Here is a 26,962-nt window from a genome sequence, read left to right on the forward strand (position 1 = left end):
GTCTTCAAGGAACTTACATTCTTATGGGGAGATAGAGATGGGAAAGGTGGCCAAATTGGACCAGTTGTCCATAGAGGAGATCTGTGTTAGAGGCAACACAATTGTAAAAGCATGAAGAGATGAATTCACGAGGTATCTAAAGGAGGGGAAGATATCAAAAGGCATGGAGAAAAATCTTGGACCTTACTAATAATGAAGTGAGGTGGCTGAGAGGGCAGAACCTAGTGAACTATATTCCTACTTTGCCATGTATCCAAAATCTTTATCCTATTCTTCCACACAAACACATTAAGGTCGTCCTTGACTAGTTTATGAGTAGTAACAAACAAGCTTTCACACTTGATAGTCTGCAGTGGACTACTCATCACCATCAAGTGATGAACTGAAACATTTAGATAAAAATATTCCACTGATCATGTTATGTTCTATTCTATTGTGTCGCTATTGTGCTAGAAATGTCAGCTGTAGCAATGAGAGAAGAAAGAGAAATGGAAGGAATTAGAACAGGCAAAGAAGAAACAGTCTTTGCAGATGACGTGATGGTATACTTAGAGAATCCCAAGAGAATCAAGCAAAAAATTACTTGAAATAATAAGCAAATTTAGCAAAGTTACAGGATATAAGATAAACCCACACAAATCATCAGCATGTCTGTATATTACTGACAAAGCCCAGCAGCAAGAAATAGAGAAATTCCATTTAAAATTATTTATTGTAGACATTATAAAATATTTGGGAGTCTACTTGCCAAAACAAAACAGGAACTATATGAACACAATTATGAAACACTTTTTACACAAATAAAGTCAGATATTGAACCAGATCTTAAATTGTATTATAAAGCAGCAATCCTCAAAACTGCTTGGTACTGGCTAAGAAATAAGAGCGGTGGATCAATGGAATAGATGAGGTATACAAGACACAACAGTCAATGACTATACCAATCTATTATTTGATAAATCTGAAAACTCCAGCTTCTGGGATAAGAAATCACTATTTAACCAAAACTGCTGGGAAAACTGCAAAAATGTATGGTAGAAACTGGGCATAAACCAACAGCTTACACCCTACACCAAGATAAAGTCAAAATACCAAGGGACAGGATTTAGATATAAAGACTGATACTATAAGCAAACTAGAAGAGCAAGGAATGGGTTTACCTTTCAGATCTATGGAAAAGGGAAGAATTTATGACCAAACAAGAGATAGAGAACGTTATGAAATGCAAAATGAACAATTTTAATTACATTAAATGGAAAAGCTTTTGCACAAACAAAGCTTCCTAATCCAAGATTAGGAGGGAAGCAGAAAACTGGGAAAGAATTTTTACAACCAGTGTCTCTGATAGAGGCCTCATTTCTCAAATATATAGACAACTGATCCAAATTTATAAGAATACAAGTCATTCCCCAATTGATAAATGGTCAAAGGATATGAACAGGCAGTTTTCAGAGGAAGAAACTAAAGCTACCTATAGTCATATGAAAAAAATGTTGTAAATCACTATTGATTAGAGAAATGCAAATCAAAATGAGGCTGAGGTACCACATCACACCTATCAGATTGGCTAACATGACAAAACAGGACAATGATAAATGTTGGAGAAGATGTGGGAAAATTGGAACACTAATGCATTGTTGGTGGAGTTGTGAACTGATCCAACCATTCTGGAGAGCAGTTTGGAACTGTGCCCAAAGGGCTATAAAATTGTGCATACCCTTTGACCCAGCAATACCTCTTCTAGGTCTGTATCCCAAAGAGATCATAAATACAGGAAAAGGACCCACATGTACAAGAATATTTATAGTAACTCTTTTTGTGGTGGCAAAGAATTGGAAATTGAAGGGATGCCCATCAACTGGGGAATGGCTCAACAAATTGTGGTATATGAATGTAATGGAATACTATTGTGTAATAAGAAATGATGAGCAGGCAGACTTCAAAAACACCTGGGGAATAGTTACATGAATTGATGCAGAGTGAAATGCAGAACCAGGAGAACATTATACACAGTAACAGCCACATTGTGCGACGACTGATTTTGATAGACTTGGCTTTCCACATCAGTGCAAGAATTTAAGACAACTCCAAAAGACTCATGATCGAAATTGCTATCCACATCCAAAAAAAGAACTATGGAGTCTGAATGCAGATGGAAGCATAAAAAAAAAAAAGACATCTGATTCAGTAAAGCCAAATATTTCCTTGAAGGCCTTCTTACAAGATGTCCCTTATCCATACACCAAAATCATTCAAGATACCTTAAAAGATAGAATAGAAGTAACTGTGTTTACAAATCCACTGGTCACAAATAGTAGGCAAGGCATTAAACAAGGGAATGTGTGCTCACTAAATGTGTTTGCCATTATGAAGAAGATTCAGTGCAGGTCCAAATTGAAGAGGGATTCCCTGTGGATGGTGAGGTACTCTAGATATTCCTGTTTGTAGATGAATTATTTTCATTGCGTCAAGCCCTGTAAAATTTCATTGTCCTAAAAGAGATCCATAATCACTGAGAAGACTTTGTCCTGATCATCCACACAGGAAAGATCAAGTTGATGAAGAATATCTCTTGCCCAAATTATGACATACAGTCGGATGGACAGCCTATAGAGCCTGACTATTAAAGTCTCTAGGGGCAGCTAGGTGGCAATGCTGAGTTTAAATCTGGCCTCAGACACTAACTAGCTCTCTGACTCTGGGCAAATCACTTAACCCTGCTTGCCTCAGTTTCCTCATCTGTAAAATGAGCTGGAGAATGAAATGGCAAACTGCTCCAGTATCTTTGCCAAGAAAACCCCAAATGGGGTCACAAAGTGTTAGACACAACTGAAAATGACTGTACAACAAATTCATGTCCATATCTGGTACAGATAGTTCAAATGAGCAATGATTGGGCCTGATATTGAACAGGAGGTGAGTGGGTTGCATTGCCCTCAGGAAATTGCAGAGTTCTTTGATGACTCCAAGCCTCATTAGGCATTCTGGGTCTTTCAGTCTTGCACTTTAGAACCTTTTGGCTCTATCAGGAGGTGGATAGCATTTTTCATCATTAGTCTTCTGGAATTGTGGTTGATCATTACGCTGATCAGAGTTACTAAATCTTTCAGAGTTGTTTGGTTTACAATATTGTTGTCTTGGTATAAATTGTTCTCCTGGTTCTGCTCACTTCACTCTGCATCTTTTCATACAAGTCATACTAGGTTTATCAGAAACCATCCCTTTCATCATTTCTTATAGTACCACTGTATTCCATCACATTCATGTGCCTAAACATGTTCAGTCATTTCCCCAATTGATAGGCACCCCCTAAGTATTCAATTCTTTGCCACTGTGAAAAGGATTTTTTTACGTTTCTCTCCACGCCTGTCTTTTCATTTCAAAGTTTCTACACAGCCCTGGTTTTTCCTCAGGAATGCTTGGAAGTCCTCTATCTCATTTAAGGCCTCGTTTTTGTTGTGTGTTTTTTTTTCTCATCCAAGACTATACTCAGTTTTGCTGAGTACTTCATTCTTGATTGTAAGCTGTTATTCTTTGCTACCTAGCATATTATATACCAAGATCTCTGCTCCTTTATAGTGGTGGCTGGTAAATTGGGTGTGACCCTTACAGTGGCTCCTCAGGACTTGAATGCTTTTTTTTCCTGGCTGCTTGCAGGATTTTTGATTTGATCTGAAAGCTCTGGATTTGGGCTATAATGTTCCTGGGAGTTTTCTTTTTGGCGTGCCTTTCAGGAGGTGATTGGTAGATTCTTTCTATTTCTGCTTTGCCCTCTGGATCTAAGACATCGGAACAGTTTTATGATTTCTTGAAACGTGATGTCTAGGTTCTGTTTTATTTTATTTTGATGATGGCATTCTGCTAGTCCAGGGGTGGGGAACCTGCAGCCTCTAGGCCACATGTGGCCCTCTAGGTTCTCAAGTGCAGCCCTTTGACTGAATTCAAACTTCACAGAACAAGTTGTGTTAATAAAAGGACTTGTTCTACAAAATTTGGACTCAGTCAAAAGTCCACACCCAAGGACCTAGAAGGCCACATGTGGCCTCGGGCTGCAGGTTCCCCACCTCTGAGCTAGTCCAATGATCCTTAAATTTGTTCTCCTTGATCTATTTTCCAGTTTACGTGTTTGGTTATGAGATGTCTTAAAATTTCTTCATTTTTTTTCGGTCTTTTGACTTTGTTTTAATATTTCTTGTCTCATGGAGTCATTAGTTTCTATTTGGTCCATTTTAATTTTAAGAAAATTTGTTGCTTGGGCAAGTTTTTGTATCTCTCCTTTCCAATTCTTTCTTTCGTAGCTCTCATTTCTTTCCCTATCATTTCCTTTTGCATTCTCATTCTATTTATAAAAACATTTTAAATTCTTTTTTCATCTCTTCCAGGAATTCTAGTTGAATCTGTGCCCAAGCTGTGTTTTCTTTGAGGCTTTGCTTTTAGATATTTTGGAGCCATTATCTTCATCTGTGTTTGTGTCTTCAGTGTCCTTGTCACCATAATAGCTTTTTATAGTGGGGTTCTTTTTTTTTGTTTGCTCATTCTTCCAGCTTACTTTCTGACTTCAGGCTTGATGTGAGGGTCAGGTTCTACATACTTCAGGAGAGAAAGTCTGGGCTGGTCTGACAACTATTTTCTGAGGGTATTGAGTATGTTCTGTTCTTCCAGGATCTCAGGAACAGCTTAGGTTAGAGACCTGTGAGCTTTCAGTGCTCACAAAACGGTCTGATCTAGGGTAAGACTGCGGCTTTCTGGTCTGAGTTCTCCAAGTTCAAGGCCATGGGTTTAGGTTTGAGCACTGTGGGCTTTGCTTCTTTGAATTTTCAATAGACTGCTGATGGATTCAGTCACTATAAGCCAGCTGGAATGCTCTTGGTTCAGAGTTACAGAACTATAGGTTTCCCTTTGGTCTAGAATTCCAGCTCAGGTGTTATTCGTGTACTTGCTTCTCAATAACTTCCACCCCTTGTTGCTGGTTCTGTTCTCTGGTACCAGGTCTTGTGGGACTAACCTCATTTACTTTTTTTTCATATGGTAACTAGCTTGGTAGAGCAGGAAAAGGTTATAAATATAGTTTAACTAGATTTTAGTTAAGTATCTGACAAAGGCTGTCATGTAATTCTTGTGGGAAAGATGGAGAGATTTGGACTAGATGATAGAATAATTAGATGGATTCTGATTTGGTTGAGTAGATATGCCTCTACATTTTTTAATGGATTTATATCAATTTGGAAAGAGGCCTGTAGTGGAATGCCCCCAGGAACTGTGCCTTGCTATGTGGTATATAAGGGAGGGGCTAGGACTTGAACCCAGGTCTTCAATGCACCTCTGCAGGGGACTCACTACTCACAGTGCCTGGGCATACTGCTCTAGACTTTTGCCCTTTGCTGAAGGGTGTGGGGGGTTGGGGGGGAGGCTTCCCTCCTGGATCTCTATTTGCTCCTTCCCCTTATTGATTAAGTCTCAGGCCTTTGTCTGGAATATCCCACTGGCCTAAGCCTGGGGATTTCCTTGTGGGAGAGTTGGAACCACTTCTCCATTTCTTTTGGCTGGCAAGTCCAGAGGCTTTGACTATTTTAAGACAAAAAAATCTGATCTCAGACACATTCTAGCTGTGTGACACTGGGTGAGTCACTTAATTCCTATCTGCCTCAGTTTTCCCAATTGTGAAATGGGGATCATAATAGCACCTATCTCATAGGGTTGTTGTGAAATTTTCAGGAAAAATGAGATTTCCCCTAAGCCAGGTTTAGGCTGGGCAATTGATAGACTCTCCAAGATGGGAACAGAGCTACCCTAGTGGGAGGATGGGTCCTACAGAATCCCCAAACTAGAAGGGACCTCAGAGGGTGTCCAGTGCCACACACACTTGATCATGAACCCCTTCTATAAACTCTCCAAGTTCACCGAATCATGGAAGTTCAGTTGGAAGAGATGCTCAGTGGTCACCTAACCCAGGCCTTCCTGAAAAAGAATCCCTACTACAATACACTCGAGTGGTCATCTGGCCTTTGCTTGAAGACCTCCATTTCAAGTTTGCCTCTGCTATTTCCTGTGTGATAGGGCTAACTCCAGACCTCAGTCTCCCCCTCCGTAACAGGAAGAGGTTGAACTAGCTGATCCCTATGGTCCTCTGTTGACAGGCCAAGTTGGAGAGCTGATGCTCTGGCCCTTTGTCAAGTTGGACAGCAGGGGGTGCTGTGATCCTACTCAAAACCCACCTCCAGTAAACTAGATTGCTTGGTGCAGGGCTCCTGTAAGGGTATTCACAGACCTAGATCTGGGTTCCCTTCTAGCTTTGCCAGCTCAGGTCAGACGCTATTGCTTTTCTCTCCATACACTTATTCTATCTTTGAAAGTATAGGTTGCAGGAATAAAAATTTGTAGCTTTTTATGTTACCCACAATTATATATTGCTTTAAAGTTTACAAAACTCTTGGCATACATTAGCTCATTTGAGCCCTATAGCACCCTTCTAGGTAGGAATTAGTTATTGTTATCCCTATTTCACAGATGAAGAAACTGAGGCAAAGAGAAATGTAACGATTTGTCTAAGGTAAGCAGGAGGGGAAAGATTTAAAGCTAAATCCTCCTGATTCCAAGTCCAATCCACACTCTATCCACTGTACCTCACTTCCTCTAACTACTCCACCGATTTTCTGCAATCCTAAATGAGGCCTTTGCAGATATGGAGGCTGCCTGGCCCTGCCCCATCTGCCAGAGGACTGCATCCCTCCCAAACAAACAAACAAAAAAAGATGAAAGTATCCTTGCACTGGAGTACTAGAAAGAACAATGGATGGGTTCTAGGGCAGGGGCCAAAATTCCAGCTATGTTATTTGAATGCATGAATAAATGAATGAAAAAGCACTTCCTAAGGTGCCAAGTACTGGGCATATGAGTACAAAGCAACTGCCCTTCTAATAGGGAGGAACTACAGCTGGGGGAGGGGTGGTCAAGGTGGGATGTTTTTGTTTGGAAAGTTACAAAGATAACAAAAGTGAGGGCACTGGAGAGTAGACTGATGTACTTTTCCAGTAACAATGGCAGCATTGACTGGACTATAGTTTCAGAAAGGCAGAGAGACCAGTTGAATGTTCACGGCAGCGGTCCAAGTAAGAGGAGATCTAGAGATGTGGTTGTCCAAGTGGAGAGAAGCACACATAAGTGACAGACGTTGTAGAGGTAGAAAACACAAGATTTAGCAATGGAAAGGATAGGGGAGTAAATGACACTGAGAAATAGAAGAGAAGACTGAAGTTTGGGCTCTGGGTAACTGGGAAATGGTGGTGTCTTCAATAGTGAAAGGGAAATTTATAAAGGGGAGGAGAGTTGGGGGGAAAATAATGAGCTCTGCTTTGGACGTGTTCAAGTTTGAGATACCTGCAAAGGGCATCTAGTTTGAGACATCCAAGAGAAAGACAGAGATGAGTGAATACAGCTTAAGCCCGATTGCTGAACAATCGGTGGGCTGGTTGTTTTGGAAGAGGACCAAAATGGCATTACTATGTTGGAATCAAGGTTGATCAGACCAATACGAGCTTGGAATGTTCTACCACAGCTTGGGCACAAATAGTCCATCTGAACATTTGGAGTGGATTCTCTAAATTTGCCCATCTTGGGTTTCTTTTGAGCTACTTCAATTTTGCTTTGCTCAGAGAGCACAGCCTTCTTTTTTTTGGGGGGGGGTAGGCAATGGGGTTAAGTGACTTGCCCAGGGTCACACAGCTCGTAAGTGTTATGTGTTTGAGGCCAGATTTGAACTCAGGTCCTCCTGAATCCAGGGCCAGTGCTCTATCCATTTCCCCACCTAGCTGCCCTTACGGAGCCTTCTTTCATGCAGGTATGCCATGCCATGTTGGGTGGTCTTTTGCCAGAGTCTCACAGGAAAGCCTTCACCTCCTCCTGCTGAAAATGTGACTAGGTGGGACTCAGCTATCTCCAGCCATCTGGACAAAGGGATCCATCTTAAGTTGAACAACTGACCAGAATTCACCTACGTTAGATTCTCTTTACCCTTTCATCAGAAATAAGCTCTCCCAGTTGGGTGGGGTCCCACCCAAGGTAGAGGAGAATGTTTCTGGAGGGTTAGGCCAATATCATCAGCTCCTGTCCTTCAGAGACTGATTGACCTAGAAGAACTAGTCTTTAAATGAGGAAATAAAAAGAGAAAAAAACCTGAACCCTGATATTAATCATTGGTTATTAATGATTTCCTCACCTACAGTGGACTTGGTCTCATAATTTGATCTCATAATATAACTTAAAGATGATAAACAGTAAATGACATTGAGAGGTGGCAATTATTGCTGGATAGGTCACTTACATAGTTAGGATACTGATAAATATCTTGAGAATGACCTTGAGAGAAGTTCCTGCTGGGGGGTAGGGGTGGGAAGAGCAAAACCTTGTGCTGAAATTTCAAGAAAAGGAAAAAAACCATTAAACTTTTAGCATGCAAACTTAGGCAATTCCAAGTGGCTAGGCTTCAGAGAAAACTACTGACTCAATAGCTAGCAAAAAAAAAAAAAAAAGAGGCTAATGACAGGTCATACCTAATACAAAAGTTTCTTTTACTTATTCTCCCAAAGTGGGTTGCAATTAAGTGGGTTTGGGATACAAGAAGTAAGTAGTTCTGATAGAAATAACATGATCAAAGCTTTTGATAGTAATCATGTTTGCTACTAGAATCGTCCTTTCCTGCTCTCTTTGCTCTGTCCTTCCTGAACAAACTGTTATGCCCAGAACAACCAATACTCCAGCTGAGGTCTGGGAGCAGGACCATCAATTGCCTTCTTCCTGGAAGAATGCATCCCAAGATCCCATTAGCGTTTATGGCTTTGAGTGCCGAGAGGACTATCTTTGGCCTTTCTTGGCATCCCTGGTGCTTAACACTGTGCCTGCACAAGGTGAGTACTAATAAATGCTTACTGATAACACACAGATCGCAAACTTGACTGACAATTCCCAGATCTTCTTCAGACAAATTGCAACTTAACTTAACATCCCTAGATTCGGGCCTACCTTTCAAGATCTTTTTTGGGGATATTGTCATCTGGTGTTAGCTATCCCTTTCAACTGTGTGTTGTTGGCAAACTTGATGAGGATGCCAATTATACCTTTATCCAAGTCATCAATTCAAATATTATTCAAAGTGCAAGGCTAAGCACAGATCATTCCACTGGAGGCCTTTTTAAAAAACAAAATACTCCTTTATTATTCTGTACTTAAACAGCAGTTAAAACGTGCAAATTTCTAAAAAAAAAGAAAAAGAATTTAAGAAAAGGGAGCTGGATATGAAAGTGCAGATCTCCACACCTCCCTCTGTCCTTATCTTTCAAAATGCTTGATCACTGTCACTCTTCCCCCAAGTTACTCTCCTGAATTTAAAAAAAACCCCTTGCTTTTCTAGATAAACATTATTTTTTTTCCCTAGCTCTGGAAAGTAATTTGGTGTGGTCCTGCATAAGTAAATAAGGTTGGGTAGCGTGGTTATTTTTATTATGTTGACATGGTCTAGCCATGCACAATTAAAACTTCTCCAATTAATCTGGATTAATCAATTAATCTCCAATTAATTTGTAAATCTATTTCCTTTCTCAAGGGGGGGGTATACAATTGGGCAGAATAACGTCTTTCCTTTTTCATCCCCATTTGACATTGTGTTTGTTTTTTATATTGGTAATGACTTTTCTTTGTAAAAATAGGATTTGTTGCTTATTTTATTGGTTCTTAGTTTATTTATTGATTTTTTTTTCTTGCTTTAAACCTTACCATTACTTCTCTAGCTTTCAGTGTTTTAATTTTTGTGTTTAGATAAGGCTTTTGGAATAATTCGTTGCTTTTCTATTATTTTTTTAAATCATATGCTCCCTATTTGTCTTTTTCACTAATACAAGTATCAGAGAAATGCATTTTCCCTTAAGGACTTCTTTGCTATATCTTCTAAGTTTTGATCTGTTGTCACATCCTCATTTTATTTGATGAAATTATATATAGTTTCTTCAATTCACCAATTTTTTTTTTTGTGAGGCAATAGGGATTAAGTGACTTGCCCAGGGTCACACAGCTAGTAAGTGTCATGTGTCTGAGGCCAGATTTGAACTCAGGTCCTCCTGACTCCAGGGCTGGTGCTCTATCCACTGACCCACCTAGCTGCCCCCAATTCACCAATTTTAAGAGATTGTTAGTCTCCAGTCAATTGCTAATCCTTTTTCCAAAGGATTTTTATTACCTATAAGCTTTATTGCATCATGTAAAGTATGTATTTAAAACTCTTGATTCTTTTCTTCTAGGAATCTTAACAGGACTTGTGACAAAGCTGCACTTCGGAGGTATTTCAGGTAGTCATTGAAAAATCATTCTCTTCGACAGGGTTTATGGCTTGGGCATCCCTGCATCAATACCACTTCTTGCCAGCATTCACTTCATTCACATTTCTACCTTTACTTCCTGAACTGGAACTTTGTGTCTGGTCCAGCCTACATGCACTTCTTCAAGGATGATGTGGCTTTGCTCCTCATCTGTATCATCTTGGGTCCTGGCACTGCTTTTTCTAGGTATGAGTGCTGTGTCCTTCAGGGCTTCAGAGCCCGAGGCAACAGTCTAAGCCTAATCACTATCTTCTAGTCTGACCTTTGTAGGATCTCAACCTCAGTCCAAGGTTAAAGTGACACAGGTATAGGCCTTTGGTATCCTTGACTCATCTCTGGTCTAGGATGCAGTCTCCTGCCCCCAAAAACACAGCTGCAGGCATCAGGTATCCCTGGATCGCCCCTGGTCCATGCTCCCAACTTCCTACTCCCAAGCTACATAAGCATCAGCTGTCCCTGATTGGCTGGAAGGCTTCTATCCTCTGCACTCTGTCCAGGCTTTCTGGCTGGACCCTGCCCTTATTCCTTCTAGGATTGTGGTGATCTCTTTGAGACCTGGGCTAGAAAAAGTCATTTATTATAGTTTCTCATTGGATTTCTGGTGCTCTTTATTTGTTTGTTTATTTGCTGGAGTAATTGAGCAATTTGGAACTATGGCCAAAGGATTATAAAAACGTGCATACCCTCTGACCCAGCAATAGCATTTCTAGGGCTATATTCCAAAGAGATCATACAAATGGGAAAAGGACGCACATGTAAAAAAATATTTATACCAGTTCTCTTTGTGGTGGCAAAGAACTGGAGATTGAGAGGATGCCTATCAATTGGGGAATGGCTGAACAAGTTGTGGTATATCAATGTAATGGAATACTATTGTGCTATAAGAAATGATGAATAGGCTGACTTCAGAAAAACCTGGAAGGACCTATTAGTCTGATGCTGAGTGAAGTGAGCAGAACCAGAACAACCATATCATGTGATGACTAACATTGATAGACTTAGCTCTTCTCAGCAACGCAAGGATCTAAGACATCTCCAAAGGCCTCATGATGGAAAATGCTATCTACATCCCAAAAAAGAGTCTGAATGCAGGTCAAAGCACACTGTTTGCTATTTCTTTTCTTCTATTGTGTTTTTTTTCCCTCTTTCTGGTGGTTCCTCCTATTGGCTCTAATTCTTACAACATCACTAATGTGAAAATGTTTAATAGGAATGTATATGTAGAGCCTATATCAGATTGTGCACCGTCTTAGGAAGGGAGGGGGAGAAAAATTTAAAACTCAAAAGATTATGGAAGTGATTGTTGATAAATTAAAAAAAAATCTAAATTTGATTCTAATTAAAACCTCTGATTTTAGATAAGGCCCAGAAAGGTGAAGTGATTGGAACCCAGGTCTTCTAAAAGAGTTACTTTTACAAACTTAACCTAATTGACAACAAAGTGCTTTGAGGATCAAGAGAGAAAACCACTCTGGTTTCAGTGGGAGGGGTGCATTTTAGTCAGGAAAGCCTTCTTGGAGTACTTAACACCTGAGATGAACCTTGAAGTTTGGGTACTTGTGTCAGGGGATAACAGGAGCAGGGCAGGAAAGCTAGGTGTCACGGAAGGGCTAGAAGGGATAAGGAAGTACTTCCCTAAAAGGTCAAAGTACCACTGCAACTTTCTTCATGTTACTTGTGAAGATGGAAAGGACACACACTGAGTTCATAAACTTACTGAAATGTTTATTAAGATTCAACTACAGAATAACGGACTGGGACACATGTGGAGTGTATGTCTAAATCCACTCCCCTTCTATTCATAAATGAAATTAGATAATACAAACAGAAAGTGCAGAACAGTAAAAACAGTCGGTCATGCAACAAATCTTTTACCTTAAAAAATAAATCCCCCAAAAGCTCAACAGCATAGAAATAAATGCAACATTGTGCCATTGATGCACTAAAAAAAAAAATCCGTCATCTGTGACATTACTTTGCTTTTTAATCCCTTTTTCCTCATAAAACTTAACAACATTATGTGTTTAACACACACATATAACATTGCTAAACTCAGCAAGAGCTAGTATAGTGCCCCAACTTAATAAGTTGATAAAAGTAGTTGTCATTACCACCAGTTCACAACGGAACTAAATATTTCTGTTATGAGATGCCTATATGCAGCTTTTCCATTGACATGAGGCATTTAAACAAGCTCCCAGGAGAACACCCATTTCCATGTTACACAAGGAAGAACTAATTCTATTTGAAAACATTAGTGGGACAAGAGAGCTCCTTGAGAAGGGTGATGGGCCCTGTGCCCGAGAGAGGACAAAATAAAACAAAAATCTATCATCAGTTGGAAGAGCTTCCCAAATGTTATTTGGGAACTTTGGCTGGCACAAAGCAAGTGGGAATGACAGTCTTTGACTGGTTAGTAGGCCCTCTCTGGCCCTGTGAATGAGTCTTGAACTTTGGTTCGGGTGTTTGAATATACCAGGATGGTATAACACTGACAACCATACTCATCGTCCATAAATGAAGAATTCAGTCCAGGCTTTTAGGCCTGGAGAAAAACAGAGGATGGCTTTTTACTGGCTGTTCCTCTGATGCATTGGGCATTGAAAAATTTTGACTTTTTGTACAGAGAAAAGCAAACAGAGGTAAAGAAAATTTAGGTAACAAAAGGTTTGTTTTTTAAATATAATTTTGGATTGTCTCACTTGGGAGTAGCAGGGATCACCACTGGTGTCCTAAACACTAAAAGAGGAAGAAAAGACTTTCTGAGGAAAGCTTCCCCAGTAGCATTCTACCTCACCCAGTGCTAAAATACTGCACTTCATCAGAAGGAAGCACTATTGTCCCAATGTAACATGGAAATCACATATGCTCTGGCCAGCTCACTTTCAGGGGAAGATCCCTTAGCAGATAACAGTTTGGTGGATCAAATACAGACACAAAATAGATAGAAGGTGTCTTCCAAAAGTTAGTAATTTGGTATTTTTTTTCCCACAGATACACACACACACACACACACATATATACATACATACATACAAACACACTGTTCCAGGGATCTGTCTCATGCAATATTTGGTGCTCTTTTCACTTGTTTGGTAGTGGGACTGGTTGGCAAGAGACTTGTCCTTGAGAGACTTTCCAAGCTAAAGATGAACATTCTGAAGTTAGCATTCACTTTGCTGCTCTTTAATCTATTTTGTACCTAAGGAGACTAGTCTACTCAGTCTAGGGGAAAAAATACTGGAAAACACACAACATATCAGGGAATATAATATGGAGAGACCTATTGGGAATGTGGTCCTAACAATAGCTAACCCTTTACTTTTTTTTAAAAAGAAGGATCTTTTAAAGGACTGCTATAAACAACCAACTATGTCTCAAAGCAAGAGGAATAGGTATAGAGGGGAAATGTCCCCATCAAATTAACCAGGACAATGTAGAAGAGTACCACCCACCACCTTCTCCTCCTTGGCCCTTGGGTGCTACCATAGAGGGCAACTAGGCCTAATGACCAGAGGGATTCAAACCAAGATGAAAACCCCTCTTTATTCATCATTCCTTTGTTCTTTAACACCAGCAGACTGATATTAAGTGTCTTTCTGTTAGCACAACTAGTCACCTGAAAAGGCTAACACAAAATATTGCTGAAGAACGTATTCAGAAGACTAACTTTTTTCCTGCTTCAGCTAAGAAACCACATAGGTTAACAGAATTCTCAGACTCCGGTGGTCAAACTTTGAAACTTGACCCTTTGGAACAGGATGCCAGTGCAAAAGGGGGGCACAGGCAAGGTCCAAGGACTTAAGACCTCAAACCCATGACTCTAATGGATACTTCCACCCCCCACCCCACCCCCGTTCTTCTTATCTCTTTCCATTATAGGATGAGAGGGAAGAAAAAGGCCTTCATCTCTAAATCTGACAAATGCTAATGTATTTTGGAAATGAGTATTTCTAATGCATAGGTGTCAAGCCAGTGAAAGAAACAAGTCAGAGAAATTTCATTCTGGTGGCTAAAATACTTTTTTTCTGGGCACCCTGCTTAACTCTCAATGTGTTCTTCAGCCACCAGAGTCTTCATAAAACACTAGGCCAGATGCTGGCTAAACCAAGTGTTTTACCCAGTGCACAGTACAGAGGGCTTATGTTAAGCTACTTGAACCTTTCAAAAAGTACAGTAACAGTCAAATCAGATTTACTGATACAGAAATAAAATCTCTTCTTCTAAATTAATAGTATACAGAGACCTTTTTAAGGGAAGGAAAATCACCTCTACCATTAACGACTAACGCTCAAATCTGCTACAATACATATTTTATCTGAAGTGTAATTTTAGGATATATTTATATAAAATAGAGAACGTCCTCACTCAGGCAGTTTACAAATCTGCTGTGGAAAAATGCTAACCTCCTTTCTCCCAGCACTTCTTAAGACACAAGGTGATTATACTCTATTAGATTCAACAGTACTTTTAAGTGATTTGACTACCACTGAGGGGATGAGAGACAAAAGGATTCCCCAACATCCTTAGGAAGTGAGAGGACACTTATCCCCTATATCCCAGGCATGAAGAAGAGGGGAGAATAGAAGGGGAACCAAGGTAATGTTAGTTAATGTGTCTGTCTCCCTGAAAGCTAAGCTGCAGAGCTTCAACAGTTACCATAATCTTTTTGAGCTCAAACTGCAAGGCATTTCCCTCCTTGTTTCTGATGTAGAAACCAGTTAGCCTACATAGTACTAAATACTTTGGTTGCAAATCATCTGAAAAAGTTATAGCTTAAAAGTTCTACCAAAGTGTGCAGTAATTTCCTTCTGCCCATGTTACCAAAACAAAACAAAAACAAAAACCTGCACATACTGACAGTGACTAAGTGCACATTTAGAAAACTTTTCCCATGAATATTCTTCTGTAAAAAGATGTTAATCAAAATGCAAGTTACTTGTAGAAGACCTTAAAATCTGAACATGCTAGTTTTTTGCCTTTGTTCTATTTAAAAGACCATGGTCTGGGTGAAGGCTTGACTGTCAAAGGTCAAGACATGGATATAAGGTGGCCACCATCCTTTAGGTTAACAGCCCTGTGGAAACTACCTATTGGCAGGAAACAAAACTGAAATCTAGGATTTTTGTACCCAGTTTTCCTCCCTGTCTACGAACCAATACAGTTCACCCTTGGTATTCCGTAAGTTGCCTGCCACAACAAGTATCATATTTGCAAACAGCGAAATGAAATACTCTACAGGCACCAGGGCTCTGGAAAGCAAAGGTCCATCTAATTCATTAAAAAAACTGAAGACGTATCAAAGACATAAACATACTGATTGTGTTCTCATTCTAATCTCTCCTTCATCCATTTTCTGAATTGTTAGAAGGGCAGCACCTCTAAGTGGATCAATAAGCCTTTAGCTACCTGAGCACGATCCTCCAGAACAAGAGTCAAAAGTCCTGACAAACAGTATTTTACAGCTGTAAAGTGATATGAAGTGAGTCATGTATTACAACTTGGCCTCCCTGTCTACAGCACCTGTTCCAGTGAGCGAAAGGTGATAGAGAAGCCTGCTCCCTGAAGGGTAGCTAGGGTACTTCAGACAAACTGCATGGTTTGCAGCAAGGTTGTAAATGCCTTCAGTAGTACTGTCGGTTTTTTGTCTGAGCAAAAAATTCACATACACATATGGTTCTAAATGAAAAACAAAAGACAAAACACAAAAGTGTAGACAACAGTCAAGCAACATTTGAGACTTGGAAAAAGTCCTGTGCAATTTGGTGTCCTTGTGAGCTAGGAAATTCCAGCAACTTAACACAGTACGTTTGTTTCTGATGGGAGTCTAACTTAAATGAACACAGACTGAGAAAGTTATTAAGAACAAACAAACAAAAGAAACATACTCCCATCAGCAACTTGTACAGACACTGGCAAGAATGTAGATTAGATCAGTACATTAAAACATATTCATTCTCTTATATACACTGAAAATTCAAGTAATTTATTTTAAAAACTTCTCAGTTTTATCTTGAAATATACATCTGCTTTTGAATGATCATATTGCAGCATGATTCACATGCATCTTAAAGTACTTTATTTTAAAAAGAACCACTTCGAGGCAGCAGTACCACAATGTCTTAATTGATCAGTTTAAGCGGCAGCAGGCTCCCGGCTCTCTTCCCTGAAATCCATGTGCTTGCTCATCATGGCCACTACTAACAAGAAAGAGCAGGAGAGCTTCCTCACTGTCAGAGAAACTGTGGCTGGAGAGAAGTTTCCAATAGCAGCTGCATTTTCTACTTTACCCCCATTCTGAGTTTTGCTTGTATGTGAAAACTGGAAATACTAAAGGTTTCTTAAATGTAGAAAACAGAGCAGTCTTTCCTTTTGTTCTAGAGGAAAAAAACCCACACCCATAAAGTCGCCTAAGAAAGTCCCATTTCCAGGATGGATTCCCTGGCTGAGAGGTCAACAGAGGCCCCAGAGCTGCAGCAGGTGCAACTGCTCACCCATCCAGCAGCAGGCAAGGCACACGTGCTCACCGATATCCATTTCTTTTTTCCCCGTAAAGGTGCAAGGCCACCTTGGACGTGGATGCTGTTATCACGAGACAATCCCACGCAAATCTTCATGTTGTTGTAGTGGTGCTAGGCCTTCAAACTCAGCTCGCATGATTTCCCCAACAAAAGGTTCAAGATGATAAAAAGTGCAATTAAAAAAAAAATCCCCACCCTCCCTTCCCCAGAGGGCTGTCCCCCATTCTATGAAGCTGGCTTATAACAGGAGAACACCCTCTGCCCCTTCATGGTTGCTTCGGAGATGATCAGCATCAGGTGCCACAAAAACAACAAAGCCCTCACAACAAACACACAAGCCCCTACACCCAGACAGACATGACGCAGCACATTCACCAGTTCAAATGCAGGGTCTTCTCTTAATGTCCTATCACAGCATGTTCTGATGATACATTAAAAACAAACTGTCCTTGTCAAGTGGGCATTTCAAACACAAGATCACCTTCTGGGCTGCTCCTCCCACCTTTGGTATGTTCCCAACCCTATCTCCCACCCCCAACCCCTGGGCCTAGATCAGTCAGTCTTGAGGAAAATGTCCAATGCGTTTTTAAAGAAAGAAAACCACACTTTTGTGCTTTTTTTCTAATGTGATTGCAAAGAAAAATATTCAATGATAGTTGTACCAAAAAAATGCGGTGAAATTTGACCAAATAACTATAGCTGTCAGACTAATAGCTGTCTGTGGAAAAAATTTCTGATAAAAGTATCTTATTCAAGTTAAACTTGTATTATCTGAGGGATTCAGATGACATCTCATAAAAGTTGTCAAAATAGCTTTCTGTTTGAAATTACAATCTAAAAAAGGCAAAATATCTCTTAATTTTTTCTAAATTGGTTGTCTATACAGTAACATGTTAAAAACATGCAGAATGATATACCTGCAGATTTTGAGTAATAGTTGGAATCAAAAGGTCTTATTCTTCATTAAAAAAGAAAAAAGGTGTAGGCATTTATAAGTGATGTGGAGTTTTTCTGTTTGGTTTTTTTCCCTCTGTTTTTAAAGTGGAGAAAGCAATCAGTTTCCTACATTTGCCTACTGGTTCAAACTTAACCTAAGACTAATACATTTTGAGTACATTTTTGCACGAAATCTTATTTATGCCATAATTCAGGCAACAGCAATTACAGAATGTTCAGTAACTTCTTCCCCCTTCCCCCTTTAAAACCATCTCCACACTCAGACCCAGTTCCTGCTTGGAATGTGTGTAAAATCAGAACGGTAGATTCAGATGACTGACTCGCTCTCTACTGAGACTTGGGACTCCTCTTTCCGAAAGAGCTTTAAAACACTGGGTTTCTCCTCGGTGTTGCCACTCCCAGCTGGGTGGCGAGAAGACAGTCCCTTATGCTCTTCCTTGGATTCTTCACAGTCAGGGTAAATCACCAGGAACGTTGCTGACAAGAAGCCCAAGAATGATCCCACAGATGCCACCATTGGAATAACACGGACAGTACCCACTGCTTCCACCACTCCACCAAGCGCAGAGGCTACAAGGATTTGGGAAATATAAACCTGACAGGAGAGGATTGCACAGTCAATGCCAAATCCACGCCTTGAATTTCCAGGGCTATGTTGCACGTACTGCAAGGGAAAAAAAAGATGAGGACAGATAAGATTTGGAAAAGACTTTTACCCATTAGGCAAACATTTATTAAGCACTTTTATTATGCAGAGCCCAACGCTAGGAATAGAACAGATATGACACATACCCTGCTGTAATGATGCTTACACATACTATTGGGGGTGGGGGGGGAAGGAGGTAGGAGGATGAAGGGAAGAAATACACAGAAATGATCATGCTACAATAACAAATGAAATCATGGAGGAGAGACCCAGCCAAACTGCTACGAAAAATAGCAAGATTTCATATTTCATATTTCATCCAGAAGGATGGCAAGGACACAGAATTGGCTTCAGAGCCCTAGAAGAACCCCAAGGAGAAGCAGAAGGCACAACGCCTCATTTTTGGGGGGAGGGGGGGTGCATTTCTGGGTTTGTTTGTTTTTTTAAAACCCTAAACAAGATGGATCACCTCTGGATAGGAATAAAAATGGCTAAAGGGCCGTTGATATCAAAGATATAAGGCATAGTAAGAGAATCCTTAACATTCCTTCAAAAACTCAAGTCACCTTAATAATAGTCAAATGATATATGAAAGACCTTGAGAATGGAGAGGGGCATCACAGGACTCAAAGCAAATGTTAGTAGGATTAATGTACATAGGGACTCTAGAATTCAATTTCACAAGTACAAAATGAGGAAGAAATGACTGGACATCAATCTGTCTGAAAAGGGGGCTGGTCATAATAAGGATTTGTTTGGCGGGGGATGGGTTGGACTAGATGGCCACTGAGATCTCTTCCAACATCCACAGAAATAGAGAATTTAACAGAGAAGAATAGCAAATTCTGGGATGACATACTATTTGTTCATGTGATATCATAGATAAAGATATTTATTTAGTAGGTAGCCTGAAATCTAGTACTGGAGCTATATGGAAAATCTGAGGGTAGAGGTATAGATTTGAGAGTCATCTGCATTGATATAACTGAAACATTGGGACTTGTAAGATCACCACGGTAGAAGATGCAGCAAGAAGAGGGCCCAAGGACAAAGCCTTGTGTAAGGGACAGATGATAAGAAGTCAGGAAAAGATAAAGAAGGAAAAGAGAGAGATGTGGGAGGAGACCCATGAGAGGGCAGTGTCATGGAAGATTAAGAGACAACAAAGACAGGGTTCTGTTCTGATGGGGTATAGCAGTGAATACTAAAGAGAGTTAAGCCTAGCAATACAAGTACTAGGTCTGAATCCCAAAGAGATGAAAGAACAAGGAAAAGGACTTACATGTACAAACATATTTATAGTAGTTCTTTCTGCAGTGGCAAAGAAATGGAAACTGATAGGATGCCAATCAATTGGGAAATGGCTGCACAAATTGTGATGGATGGATACACTATAAGAAATGATGAACAGGATGGTTTCAGAAAACCTGGGAAGACTTATATGAATTGATACAAAGTGAAGTGAACACAGTTAATAGCAATATTGTAATGATGATCAACTGCGAAAGACTTCAATGCAATGATCCAAGACAATTCCAAATGACTTGTGATAAAAAATTCTATCTATATCCAGAGAGAGAAATCTGGAGATTTCAGAGAAAACTGAGAGTAGACTGAAACATACTTTTTTCACTTACTTTATTTCTTCGGTATAACAGAATGTTTTTTGTTAACATGGTAATATGGAAATGTTTTGCATGACTTCACATGTACAATTGTTATCATGCTGCTTGCCTTCTCTGTGAGTGGGGGAGGAGGGAGGGAGAGAATTTGTAACTCAAAATTTTAAAAAGTGAATGTTCAAGTATAATTATAAATATGTAATTGGAAAATATTTAACAAAAGAGAAATACATCACAAAAATAAACAGTATTTGGTGACTGGCAAGAAGAAAAAAAGTCAAGGAAGATGAGCTCCTTCAAAAGGCCATTAGTTTTAATTTTAAGTGGTAAAGATAGAAACTGGATTGCAAAAGCCTGAGGAATGAGAAGTAAGGAAGTGGAGAGAATGAATGGAGAATCTGAGACCTAGGGAAAGTGTAAAGTGAGACTATTCTGTTTAAAAGTCAAAGGAAAGTCTGGAAAGAGAGTGATGGCTTGAGGGAATGGCTGAGTCAAGGCATGATTTGCACATATGCTTGTTTTAGGATAAGCATGTTTATAGGGTACGAGAAAGAAGTTAGAAGAGGGAGATACTGAAGACATGAGAAAGAAAATGATTGATGCAGCATTTACAGGAAAGGAAAGGAAAAAAGATAAGCATGCACAAGGGGTTAGTTCTGGTACCTGATTCAAGTCCTCGCTATGCTCTGACTACTGGCATATCCTTGGCCAAATCACCCAACCTCTTTCCTCATGTGTAAAAGTAAAGAGATTGAACTACATGATCCCTTTTCAGCTACAACATCAGAATTCTAAGCTTATCTGAGAACTAAGAGCAATGGAAACAATCGTTTCAGTTCAAAAACATCCTGGTAGTTAGGGAAATCTACCTAGAGTATATAGGTGGAAGAGCTGACATTATCACTAATATGTATTCCCCATTATAACATAGATATGTACTATTTAATAGTCTGAGGAGTAGGCTTTGCACGCACCTCTTTAATCTCATGATATTGTCCTAAGAGTACATAGGGACAGTAGGATATGCTCATTGACACGATGCCCATAGTGCTGATCATTATCATAGCGACGTAGATGTTGGAGAAAATGGCCATCACTGCAGTACCAATCGAAAAACCCAGAGTTCCTAGGATGTAAATCACCCTTATACTAAGGTCATAGTTGTCCAAATACTTCTGTAACAGGGCTGAAAAGAATACAAAAATCTATGTTCAAAAATCCAGTGAACAAGACTGTACACAACATTTAATCACTGATTCTTTTGGTCCCCCTATTCTCCAGGACAATACTGATGAAAATAATACTGATGAAAAGTTTTACACTGAGGCTACTTTTCTAAAAGAAAATTCAGTTTTACCAAATATATTTGTGACAAGAAATAATCTTACTACACTTTCTACTGGAAAACTTTCACTCTCAAAGCTTCAGCTGTCCTTTCTGGATTGATGACTCTCCTATGTCATTTTGAGATCTGACTTGTTCTCAGCTCTAGGCAGATAAGGACACACTAAAACACACATAGTTCTTTCTGTCTAAATTCATAGTGCTATCTCCTACTATCAGCTCAAGCTCATCAGCCTTAAAGTTGAACTCACACTCTCTATAGAGCCAGCTTCCCTTCTGACTAAACTATTTCATTCAGTGGCACCATTTCAATCAGGCTTTTAAATCCTGGAATCATTTCAGGCTCTCATCTATTGTGATGTCTACCCAATCTGGCCCCTTCCTTTCCTTCCCACCACCATCACCTGATTATAAGGCCTTATTGCCTAGATTATGACAGCAGCCCAACTGGTTTCTCTGCTTTCATTTATTCCTTTTCCATACAATAACACTGGATTAATATTGCTGACATACATCAACCAAGTTTCTTCCCTTGTCAAAAATTCTCAATAGCTCAAATATTTGCAGAATAAAATATAAACTTTTTATCTTAGCTAAGCCTATCCTCTAGCTTTTCAAACCTCATCCCCTCCTTCTCCCCTATAAAAAGTCTTCCGCTCCAGGTACACCAGACAATTCACTAGTCCAAAACACGACTTCTGTCTCCTCTCTGCCTACAGACGTACTGCTTACTGCCCACCACTATAAGTTATACTCTGCAGGCCCTTAGTTCTACTATCTAAAGTGGATTGGCCTCTTCTTTGATGCTCTCTCTTATCACTCTAGTCCACTTTGATCTAACTACATACTGACTTAGGGAACTTTGTAGGACTTTTTTTTTTTAAACTTTTCAGTTTTATCTCCCCAAGTACTGCATATTGTAAACTCCTAGAAGAGAGGGAACAAGTCATTCTTTGTCTCTACTGTAGCACCCAGGACAACAGGCACTCATCAAATAAATGCTATTGTTTTCACAATTCAATACTTAAAACCATCTATACTTTCATCTCTATAGGTCTTTCCTAAAACGATGCAGATCACAAGACCTTAGAATAAGTAGTCTTCGTGCATTTGTGGTGAGTACCTCCTTTCCTTTCCCCTCACTTCCTGACATTACTTGGTGCCCAATCTTCAGGTAAGAAACATCTGTCCAAACTTAGTAAGGCTAGTCCACGGATGACATAACATAGACTTCACTGTTATGCCTATATTCAAAGTCTTTACATCTTGGTAGATTTTTCACAGCTTGAAATTTGCCCATCAAGACCACTGTCACCTCTGTACCATGACAAAGGTACTGGAGGAAGGTTTCAGTGGAACACTCAATAAGTATTGGGTAAAATAACAAAGACCTCACACTCCAACTTCATGATTACAGGTCCTACATATAAAGAATAGGTATAGAATATCCTATGTATAGTTTTAAGATGACATCCAAATGCTTACCAACAGATTAAGGTTGGATTTATTCTATTTGCTATTGTAGCTGTTCATAGAATTCTTTAAAAAAGTACTAAACAGATTCTATTGGAGGTAGGGGGTATTTTCTGCGTTACTGTTTCCAGTTACCTGGGTGCTGAGTCAGTTTAATCTATAAACATTTTTTTACTATATTGCCACACATGACCCACTTGGTTCCCTTTAAAAGCAGATTCACTTACCTGAGCAAATAGCAGCAGTAGAGGCATAGATGACTAACCCCCAACAGCCCATCTTCACACCTGCATTATATGCATGCCAAGCAGTAGAATTTGAAGGTGCCTACAGCAACCAAAGATTTGGAGTTTAATTGGATGAGACTCCAGCATTATAATGCTTAAAGGTGTATTCTATGTTTTAACATTTCGTTTTAACATTAAACACTACGTTTGAAAAGGAATGGTGATAATGATAGTGACAATCTAATCACTAGTTTGTAATGCTAACAAGGATTTCATACTTTTCAAAGTACTTTACTAAGCTGTATCTCACTGCATTTAGAGAATTTTCTTATGAAGTAGGATTATTCTTCTCATTATGCAGATGAAAAAATGGGCCAGACAGGCTAAGCGTTTTGCCTAAAATCATAAGACGAGTCAGTGAACCTAAGATTCAAATGTCTACATTGAATGCTGCACTCAAGCATTCCTGGAGCCCAGTATTTTTATCACTAAAAATAATAGAAATTTAATAGTTGGAAAGAACTACTGGAAAGAAGATCATGCAGTCCAACTCTCTTACTTTGCCTTTGAGGAAACTGAGACCCAGAGACTCAAATCATGCAGTTGCATTTCTAGGTTATTTATCTCTTAGTCTAACGCTCCATGCCAAATACCCCCTCCCCCCCCGAAATAATCATGCCCAGAAACATCCATATCCCTAAATACAAAATAAAATGCAAAGACAATCTCCAAAATAAAAAAAAATTTTAAACCTTTTAAAAATAGAAAAAGGTACTGACTCTCCTATAAACTTACTGTACAGAGAGAGAAGACTACAATTTTGGTTAGCAGAAAAGGCTAGCTAGAATCTTGTCAAGCCTAGTATCTCTCTTCCACAGTACCAAGGAAATTGTTGGAAAAGATCTTGCCAGGTACCCCAGACCACAAGCCTTGTTGTTAACCATCAACCCTGAATCTACAGGTACCATTTTAAAAAGGTTTTCCCCCTCTAGAAGAACGGGATAAAAAGAAATATAGTTGCTACAACCTCAGAAACTTTGCTTATATTAACAAGGCCTTTTTGAGTTTTAGTCAATTCCTAGTACTTCACCGTAAAGTTTTTCAGCTGTCACTGATGTTTGCTTTGAAATGAGTTATGAAAGAGAAACAGCATGAAATATATGCGGGACTGAGAAAGGGACCTGGAAAAGCAGAGGTAGAACTGGGTATTAAGAGGCATTAAAAATGGACATTTCCTCTTAAGTCAAAACTGTAAACTTTTAGCTAGTAATTGTACTAACTATAAAGATAATTGCTCTCTAATTTAGGAGCAGCTAGGTAGCACAGTGCCACTACTGCATAACGTTGGCCCTGGAGTCAGAAAGACTTGAGTTCAAATTTGGCTTCAGACATTTACTAGCTGACTGACCTTGGGCAAATCAATTAACCCCTGCTGGTCTCAGTTTCCTCTTCCATGAAATGAAGATAATGGTAGTACTGCATCTCAGGATGTTCTGAGGATCATATAAGATATTTGTAAAGTGCTATATAAATGTGAGCTCTTATTGTAAGCAGTAAAACTTTCTGTGTGAGACAGAACCTCTCAGACTTTAGAATGATTAGATTCTGGATCATCTCACTGTGATCTAAGTGTCAACGCTGGGCAATCAGTAATTTGTCACTTAAGGGGAAATGTCAGTTACTAGATCCAAGCTGGAGAGCTGATATGGAAAAGCCTCCCACTTATCAGACCATGGATCTAGCTACCTCCTTGAGTAATGTGAAGTTACAAACTGGCTCTAAGATTGCTTTTGCTACAATAAAACCAACTGTCAATACCCACTGTAGTTTGACCCCAAATCCAGGATTTCATTGCTGGCTTCTCCTTCCCTTTGACATAATATCCTTGGCCTTCTGATGAGCCTTTTTAAACTGTTAAATTGGACCTTGAATGACAGAGCCATACACTGCTGGGTCCATATATAAATCCTTTTTTGCTTAGAAGACCTGCCACACTTTATGCTCCTAGTAGCTTTCAGGAACCTGGGGCATCAGTGGAAGAAAAGGCTAAAGTTTACTCTATAAACTACATGGTTCTTTTTAAATACAGGGTATTCCAAAAGTCTTAGTGTAATTCAAACTTAAGCATTTTGGCATCCATTCACTAAGAAGATGATTATATACATGCTATGTTGGCCTAGGAGTACTTAACCTGGGGTCTGTGAACTTTCTTTAAAAAAATAAATATTTTAGGGGCAGCTAGGTGGTGCAGTGGACAGATTACCAGCCATGGAGTTAGGAGTACCTGAGTTCAAATCTGGCTTCAGATATCTGACACTTACTAGCTGTGTGACCCTGGGCAAGTCACCTAACCCCAATTGCTTCACTCACACTCACACACACACACACACACACTGATAATACTTTCAATATAATTTGTTTCCCTTTATAAAAATCTAATGAATTTTATTTTAATTCATTTAAAAAATATCATTCTGAGAAGGGATTCATAGGGTTCACTAGACTGCTAAAGGGGACCATCACACAAAAAATTTAAGAACAGCTGTGTTAGGTTTAATTGTTTGAAAAGTGCCTCAGACTGAAATATATGATGGATTCTGTTAGCTCACCTTAGGGTCACCTTCAAAGATGACTTGGCCCATAAAATCTGTATAAAACACTGCTTCGGCAATGATTGAAAACCAGGTCACAAGGTGACACAGGCAAAGCCTCTTTAGCTCCTTAGGCATCTTCAACATGGACAGCCACAGAAGTTTGACTGTAGTCTCAGTTTCCCCTTCTTCACTCTCTGAGTCTCCACTGGAATTGGTTGCACCACTCTGGTTCCTTTGTCTACACCTCTGACGATGCCTCTTCTGTATATCATAGATGTCATTCATGCTTCGGGATGACTTAATCAGCACAATGGCATTAGCTCGTCGGAAACGGTAACGGTGAGACCCCACTTTGCCATAGTAGGAAAAGGTACAAGATGCCTGGCGGTAGAACATGTGCCTTCTCCTCCGAATGGAGCCTGAAGTGTTTGATGTCTTCAAGGCCATTTTAGAGTTTCCATTGATGAGATCTTTTGGTGGAGAGCCACTGCCATTTGGGACTTTGGCTTCATTCAAGTGATTATCAAGCAACATATCATCTTCTTTTTCATTTTCCCTGAGGAGAGTGGACAAACGGCTCCGTTTGCATTTCATAAGCTCCTGGCTAGTGCTTCGGGGAGTGTTAGGGTTTGAAGAGTCCTGAAAAATGGAGGGTTCAATGTCATGAAGGAAAAGTAGCTCTGGCTCAATTTCCAATGTTGCATCAGGCATGTGAAGTACAGAATCACTTTTACTTCTTACGATGTCCACATCAAGATAATCCATACTGAGCTCGTGCTCAGACTGCACTTCATCAGCAAACATAGAAACCCCATATGGCTCTCCCTCATTAATTACATTCAAGCGGCTGAGTGGGGGGAGGCTGCTGCTAAATTTGCCGCTGGAGAGAGTATCTGCTTCTTCAATTCGCTCTTGCTGAGGGCAATATTGTTCTTCTTCAATGCTAAAGAGGTGAAGGACTACAGACACTGTGAAAATGACAGCTGCAAAGAAGAAGAGGACTTGATACTGGGTTTTAAACCAGACACCCAAGAAGGTCTGTGTCCAATCCAAACCTCCCAGCACGTAGCCAGTTGCTCCTCCCAGACCTGAGGAAAATAAAAAAGAATGAAATTGTATTTGAAATATCTATGAGCCTGAGAAAGGAATTCATGTATAGGTCTGTAAAAATGGGAGGGCAGAAATGTGAGGGAAAATTCATGGGCTTGGGT

At 39.7% G+C, this 26,962-nt stretch overlaps 1 protein-coding gene across 1 annotated transcript in view; it reads right to left on the reverse strand.

Annotated features, from left to right (window-relative positions):
* Window positions 1–12,071: 12,071 nt before the first annotated feature.
* Window positions 12,072–26,962, reverse strand: part of SLC45A4 (solute carrier family 45 member 4) — a 119,747-nt gene continuing 104,856 nt past the window's right edge. The window contains exons 6-9 of the mRNA XM_020967049.2: window positions 25,767–26,839; window positions 23,158–23,257; window positions 21,088–21,299; window positions 12,072–18,509 (exon numbers count right to left, since the gene is read on the reverse strand). Of these exons, the coding sequence (XP_020822708.1) occupies window positions 18,153–18,509; window positions 21,088–21,299; window positions 23,158–23,257; window positions 25,767–26,839 (1,742 nt within the window). The 3' untranslated portion in view covers window positions 12,072–18,152. The remainder of the gene's footprint in view (window positions 18,510–21,087; window positions 21,300–23,157; window positions 23,258–25,766; window positions 26,840–26,962) is intronic.

Source organism: Phascolarctos cinereus, unplaced genomic scaffold, assembly GCF_003287225.1.
Source record: "Phascolarctos cinereus isolate Bilbo 61053 unplaced genomic scaffold, phaCin_HiC Scaffold_4;HRSCAF=312, whole genome shotgun sequence".
Classification (NCBI taxonomy): Eukaryota; Metazoa; Chordata; class Mammalia; order Diprotodontia; family Phascolarctidae; genus Phascolarctos; species Phascolarctos cinereus.